This window comes from Montipora capricornis, chromosome 6 (assembly GCF_036669925.1).
Source record: "Montipora capricornis isolate CH-2021 chromosome 6, ASM3666992v2, whole genome shotgun sequence".
In the NCBI taxonomy this organism is placed as follows: domain Eukaryota; kingdom Metazoa; phylum Cnidaria; class Anthozoa; order Scleractinia; family Acroporidae; genus Montipora; species Montipora capricornis.
Window position 1 is genome coordinate 26,569,921 of NC_090888.1, and position 7,223 is coordinate 26,577,143.

The following is a 7,223-nucleotide window of genomic DNA, read 5'->3' on the forward strand; positions in this document are numbered from 1 at the left end:
GTTTATTTATTTTTCAGTGCGAGTTACTAGCCCTATCTTAAAGCAGACCTTTCTGCTTAGGAGTGAACATGGTTGATCTGGTATAACACACACACGTTCGGTGATGTTTTCTTTACGGTAAGTGAGTTTTGCATTGAACATACCAATAACTGGGATTTGAACATTTCCAGGGCCCCGTAAGGTGTGCTTCGATTTTACGCAATTCAAAATCTTTTAACCATGGGGTCTGGGCACCAATAACCATGACTGCTGCAACGGTGTATTTCGGCCATTAACTTCGAGTTGGGCAGTCCAACCAACTCCGTTGGTCAAATTTTCTCCAAGGAATAAAACTTCGTTCCCATCTTCCTGCCCTTCATCTTGTTCAATTCGTGTACTTTCGTTGTTATGGTGGTAGCGCTACGAGAAACACTTTGAAGATGCCCTCGTTTTCTACACTTGACACAAGTGGCATCTTTAGCCGGGCAAACTTGGTGGTGGTGTCTCTCACGGCCACACCATCCACAAGGAACGGTGGGGAAAACTTCGGAGGCTCTTCATTGGGCAGTTTTCTATTCCTGATTTTCCTTGGATTAACTATTCAACTTGAACTGGTTTATTGTCTCTACGGACGAGATCACGGTTTTGTGCTGTAGATTCTGCCTGACGGCTCATTTGAACAGCTCCTGCCAGTGTTAAGTCTGCTTTTGACTGGAGTCGATCGGAAAGTGAATCATAAACAACCCCTACGAAGAGTACTGACTTTCTGTGTTTCTGGTTTAATGCTTAGCCCTGACCCTACTCTGTACCGGTCGAACCGGCGCAGCCACTTTGGCCACGCATCGGCTGATTGCGGAGTACTTGCACCTTCACACTTTCCGAGAAGAGGGATTTGCGTAGTCGTTTGGGCTTGACGGGTTGTCTCGGCTAGCTTTGTCGCCTCCTGGTATAATGTATTGTCTATCTGAGCCGTTACCACATATCATAAACTATGGTCTTTTTCCATCAAAACATGGAACATTTAAAATGGCGGATCTCTCCGAGCACAAGGCCCCAACATGCAACGGGCCATTAGCAACAATAAGCTTAACTACATAATTTTGGAATTTTAGAAAAACATTGACAATTTCGAGAATTTTAGAGCAATTTGAACTTTCACCTGACATGTTGGAAACTTTTCACAGGCAAAAACGTTGACAAAACATGTTTTTTTGTATTCCAACCTACCAGGAGAGGGGTCAGTCCGTTCATATCCATTCGTTATCAGCGACTTTTCACGAAAAGGGGTCCTACAGTGCATCTAAGCAGCGGTTTCTCACCGTAGTTTCGGAATCCAGATCTTTGCTTGATAGCAAATATGGCAGACTTTGCACTACATTGTATAAGAAACGAAATTTATAAGAATTTCCGGGAATTTTAGAGAGTTTTTGGAGAGTTTTAGACATTTGTAAAATAATTTTAGAGCTTGTGTTTGGGAGATTCCGGAAAGAATTTTAGACAATTTTTCTATGTTTTATGTCTCTTATAGGTAATGGCAGTTTTTTTTTTCTGATGGTATCTGAAATTCGTACACATAAGCTAATAAATTCTAGTTATCATTGTTACCGGAAAAAACAAATGCATACAAAATATCGGCGTTCTTGGGTATGTTGGCTTTAAATTAAATCTTTCTCAAACATATTATTTTGCTAAGAGTTAGTTCCTAATGAATCCTGGGTCGCTCCAGCCCTTTGTGGGGTTTAGGGCTAAATGTAACGGGCTTATTAATTTGAAATTATAATTTTGTCCCTTTGCCGAAAGACTGGAACGACCCAAGATTTACTCAGAACTTAGTTGAAAGGGAAATTGTCTTTTCTCCCTTTTCTACCATTTCATTGAGTTTCCATTTGTATCTTTTATCTTTTACCTCAAGTCGCATCTTAGGGTCTAATTACATAGCGAATACATGAATATTTCAGCCCGGGATTTTAGCCCGGTTAGCCGGGCTGAGATTTCAGCCTGGGTTCTCTGACAAGTCCTCTTGAAAACGTGGTTTAGGGCTTCACTGTTCTAACACTTCACTGAAAAACAAAATCTGAAGAAAGCAAAGCAGAATTCAAATAAACCTTGTGAACATGCCCTCATCTGAAGTCAGTTTTAAGCCGCTGTTACACGTTCAAACTTTTAGCTGAAACTTATGTGCTACGGCGCTGCTACACAAGTTTCACGAAGTGGTGTTACACGGTGAAAGTCTTTTTTTATCACTACTGCGATGGTTGCGACCTTTGCAGAATTAGAAAGCGGTTCTACGTTAAATTTGTCTCGCAACGGAAGTTCAAAAAGTTTCACGAAACCGACCCTTTTACACAGTGCAACCCCCGGTGAAACTTGTTTCCCAGCGCCGTTGCACGCAAGTTTTAGCTAGACGTTTCAATTTGTAATTATAACCGCGGCTTTCGCAAAAGAATGTCGGCTCTAAAAATAAACACAAAAAAAGCGCGTAAAAGATTTTGCCGTTTAATACAGAATATCGCCCATCATGCAGTGCCTAATCTCAAATAGATTTTCTTAACTGCCATCTTACACAAAACCAGCCCTTGCTCCCCCTGCGAGCAGAGCCTCTCTAAAACTCACCAGAGGGCGAGCAAGAGAGGCTCTTCAGAAATCGCGTCAATTCTTTTAAGTCGCCGCAGGCCAAGTTTCTCGGCTAGTCAATCCGGTCAAACTGGTTTAGGCAGCGCGCGCATCATATTTTTGACACGACAATGGTCAAAATCCGGACTTCAGTACGAAAATCAATATGGCGTCTAGGAGTGCGATCGATACTTGGCCTGGGTTTGAAACTGTCTACAAGCAACGGCTTGCGTATACTCAATAAAGACTTTACACGATTTCAGCAGAGTCCTTTCTTTTTCGTCGATTTTAAGAAAGGCTCTGGCTAGCAGGGTGCCCTTGTCGAGAAATCCTTAAAAATCCTCTCCTTATTTTGTACAGAAAAGGGAAATCTTTAATAGATGTACTCCTTAGAGCAAAACTCTAAGGGTCTTTCAATTTCCTATCTTGACAAATAGGAGTGGTGTTTGGCCATGTCATGCGAAGTGACAAGTGATGACTGACGTCTTATGACACCGGAAGTGTTTACAGACGGAAGTCAGTTCTGCCACTAACCGGTTTCATCCGAGACTGCCGAGACTAGGAGTTAAAGGACTTGCACATAAATTCATTTGTGTGATATATAAAAACGATCATTTATAAACAGCATAACTTGACCCTACTTAAGTCAATTCTTTCGTTCTTGATTTAAGGAAAATGTGAGACATTTAACGGCTGATATTGGCTTGCTCGTTTGACCAGTATGACAGTTGACGGTATAATTATCACTTTTTAGACGGTTGACGGTTAAATTTTTGGCCATTTGACGGTTGGCAGTTAACCCCGTTGACGCCCTCTTGTTTTGGTTACCTCCGCATTTTGTCCTATGCACTGACTCGCTGACTTTGTTTCTTATTTTTAAAGACCTTCGTCGTTGAATGCACATTAGATCGCCGATGATACCTCTTCGGACAGAAGTGTTGAAGAGTAAAACCACAACTGGGCTGAAAACGCAATTGAGGTGAGGAAAAAACAATCGCCAGAACCGAAAGCTACATGGAATCCGTCTAAAAGTAAACTTTGCCAGAAAATATATCAGCCAGCAGGCAAAGTAAACAAACGTAATGACAAACATCATTTTAATGATGCTAAGAACAGCAGTGCCTCGAGCTCTTCTACGGCGAACAGCTGTGGCATTTTCTTGACCTGGCGCCTTAGTTCGAAGAACTACCACAACTATTGTGTACGAGCAAAATATTGCTACCCAGGAAACAGCGTAGAAGATAACCAGAAGGCAAACATAGTAGACATCTCGCGAATTCTCATTACTGAACGCGTTACTTAAAACTGAACTGCAAATTTGTCTGCCTTTGTAAATCTTGGTACGTAAGGCAACAAGGTATGGAAGGCGGGCAATGATTGACAAAGCCCATGTCAGAAAGACACCGATCTTTGCAGCTTTGGCGAAGGAGAGAGTTTTCATTGGAAAAACGACGGCACGAAATGTATCTAAACTGGAGGCAAGAAGATTCAGGATGGACGCAAGAATCGCAACCCCGTGAATGAAAGGAACCAGCTTGCAGAGAACAAAACCCAAAGTACCCTCGACGAACCAAGTCATTCCGAACAGGAACATGGGAATCAACCGTGGCATGTATACAGTTGTTATTACAAGGTTGGCTGCTGCCATGTTCACCACAAAATAGGTAATAGTTTGGCGAGTTCTTCCATGCTTGAGAATTGCTTTCATTATCAAAACGTTGCCAGCCAGTGATACCAGTATGAGGGCGCTGTAAGCGAAAACTCGCCCAAGCTTTACCCTGACAGGGTCATCCAAGAAACAAGTTGATCCTTCTTGGCTTTTGTTTCTTGCATAAATGGAACTATTGCTTGCAGAGAAGTTCATTGCCTAAAGAAGGTCAGGAACGAGACGGTCTGTTAGTAAGAAACAAATGTCTTCATTGATGAAATTATCTGTGGTATCAGCCTTACATAAGGCTGTCCTGATTCATGAACCTTTTCCTCAGGGTCTGGTCGGGACGAACGTGCCACTCGGGTCCTCTACCATTTTAAGGAAATTTATTGTCACAATTTTTTTTTCTTCATTTCTTCTCATGGTTTCTTCGTTTGTGTTCCAATCAGTTTTTTTTCGGCTCACCCTTAATTTTAATTTTGAAATGATCTTAGAATTGCAAAATATTGTACTGAATTTTCCACCCAATCATACACCAAGTAGACACTAGATAAGAGCTCACGAGGGATTGGATCAGACAGTTGGCCTGGTTGTCGTTGCAAAATTAAACAATAGATACAACTGGGCGGTCAACCATCCAAGTGGTAATCTTGATTAACAGGGCTTAATTTTACTCGAGTACCAAGCACAGCAAACTCGTAAATATTTACTATATTCAAAAAGGTCGTGTTGTGTTCGGCTCGTCCAAAGGAAAAACATTGGTTCTCGTTTGTTCACCGATCGGAAGTTACGCCTTGTCAGACGGGGCTATTATCTGGATGGCTAACCGTGCTGTACGGCTGGGGAAGTCAGACTGGTGTAGTGGTTATCCTCTGCAATTGAGTGTGGGTCAAATTTCACTCACTCTCAACCTGAGTCGAGGGTTTTCTCTCCAGGCACTCTGGTTTTTACCCTTATTAATAATCTACTTTCAAGTCATGGGTGATATTAACATTGTAAGGATACTAGTGTCCTGTCAAATTTCTCACCTTCCTTGGGCAAATCATTAAACTCGACCAAACTGTTAACTTTCTCTGCCCATGGCATCCCATGTAAATAGCCACACCACTGACAGAAAGAATTTTTGGCAACGATGACAGCAAAGGAAACGGAAACTTTACTTTAAAATTAAAGCATTTGTGCGATGGTAGCTATTTTGATTCCACCTTGATCGCATTGTTCTATGATGGCAAACCCGCGAGTTGGATGGTAAGAACGATTTTGCAATAAATATAGAGAATGAAAGATTTACTTTAAATTTCTATGTCCCCTTTGCCTCGATCACAACCTGCCAGTTTGGCTATTGCCGGTTTTCACTGTCACACCGTCATCAAAAACATTCAAAACAAATAACGTCACGAATCAAACAGTCTCGCAAAGGTTCAGGTCGGTGCAATGTTTCGTGCAGGAGATATTCGAAGAAATGTTTTACTCAAGTATGGAGAGGCCATGTTTGTGTCACTCTGAGGGGCACAAATATGGCGGCGGGAAGCCCACAAAAACATTGTTTTCGAGTTTTGCTATAAAAGAGCCTGTAGTCGTCTTCTGAGGGCTCATAGACATCTATATAACTACTTATTCTTATACCAAGCCTGTTCAGATTTCAAAATGTCAGCGGATGTCTCTTTACCTACGTGATAGTATTAGGGGGCACCCAACGAATCTGTTCCTCACATTATCTGTTCCCCAGAGGAATCTTGCTGGCTGGCAAAAATATAGGTGTTTCGATGAGCTGGCTGGGAAATTTTGTTATTGATAGAGGTTTTGCCTGGGAAGTACTGACTTTTTCTAGCATTTCAACCCGAGATGGCTGTAGAAACTCTGAAGACTGAGGACGACTAAAAAATAAAAAATAAAAAAAATTAAAAAACCCCTTCCCTCTCCCAGAGAGTAGTCACAAACATACGACGGCTGGTCAGAGTGATTGCGCTTGCGGAAAAAAACCTGTTTTGTCCCGGTTTTGTCGCTTTTGTTCGGTCGTTTTGGATCGAGGGATTTGAAAGTGCGCGGAATTCCTGGCTGGGAAATAAATTTGATCAGCTGGCAGGGAAACCAACCAATTTCATCTAGCTGGCTGGGAAATTTCTTGTCTGTCTTTCTGGGAAAAAGGAGCAGATAATGTTTTCCCAGCAACACTGAAAAACACCTGAAAATGCCTTAATAACATTTATTTTCATTAACTGGGGTATAATAATACATTTTACAACAAATTGGTCGTTGGGTGCACCTGAGTATTCTCAGCCTTTATTTAGTATCGTCTCACGCAAAAGCTTAGAAATTCGACCTTGCTTTATCACAAAACGAAAAACCCTATCAAACTGAAAATTGGTGAAAAGATAAGTCTTTAACTGTTCTTATATTAGACAGTATTCGTATTCGCGGTATTGGACTGGAACTAGCTTGCAATGGAGGCTAATGCGGGGGAATATATTAGAAAGTATTTGCATTTGAAAAGATTCCCCCGCATTGACTAGTTCCAGTCCAATACCGAGAATACGAATATGGTCTATTAACTAAACTAAAATCTCAAAAGGATTGATCCTTCCTTATTTCTTTCAATTTCTTTTCAATGTGAAAACCAAGAATAGCACGTTCTTGTTTTACGGAAGATCCGGAAGGAAAGAGCATTTCCTAGAATGTCACTTTTTTTTTTTTTTCATTTATTTAACCTGGTGTTTGGTAACGTCGCTGTTTCCGTTGCTGTTTTCGTTGTTAACAAAAGTTCTCTATTTAATAACGTCCCAGAGTCGATGGAAGGGATCGAATTTCAATGTAAGACTGGTTGTTTGATTTTAAACAGGTTTTACCCTTCAGAGTTTATAAGAGTAAGACAGGCTGGTTCGCACTTACAGTAATTTTAAGGCAAGAAAAGTGAGCTAATAGCCTAAAATTGTCATGGATTTCTGGGAAATTGTATTATTTGGTTTACTTTTTGTCGTCT

The 7,223-nt window shown here is 41.1% G+C and overlaps 1 protein-coding gene across 1 annotated transcript in view; it reads right to left on the reverse strand.

The window, feature by feature from the left end:
• Window positions 1-1,633: 1,633 nt before the first annotated feature.
• Window positions 1,634-7,223, reverse strand: part of LOC138050401 (substance-P receptor-like) — a 6,075-nt gene continuing 485 nt past the window's right edge. Inside the window, exon 2 of the mRNA XM_068896732.1 lies at window positions 1,634-4,459. Within this exon, the coding sequence (XP_068752833.1) occupies window positions 3,239-4,456 (1,218 nt within the window). The 5' untranslated portion in view covers window positions 4,457-4,459 and the 3' untranslated portion in view covers window positions 1,634-3,238. The remainder of the gene's footprint in view (window positions 4,460-7,223) is intronic.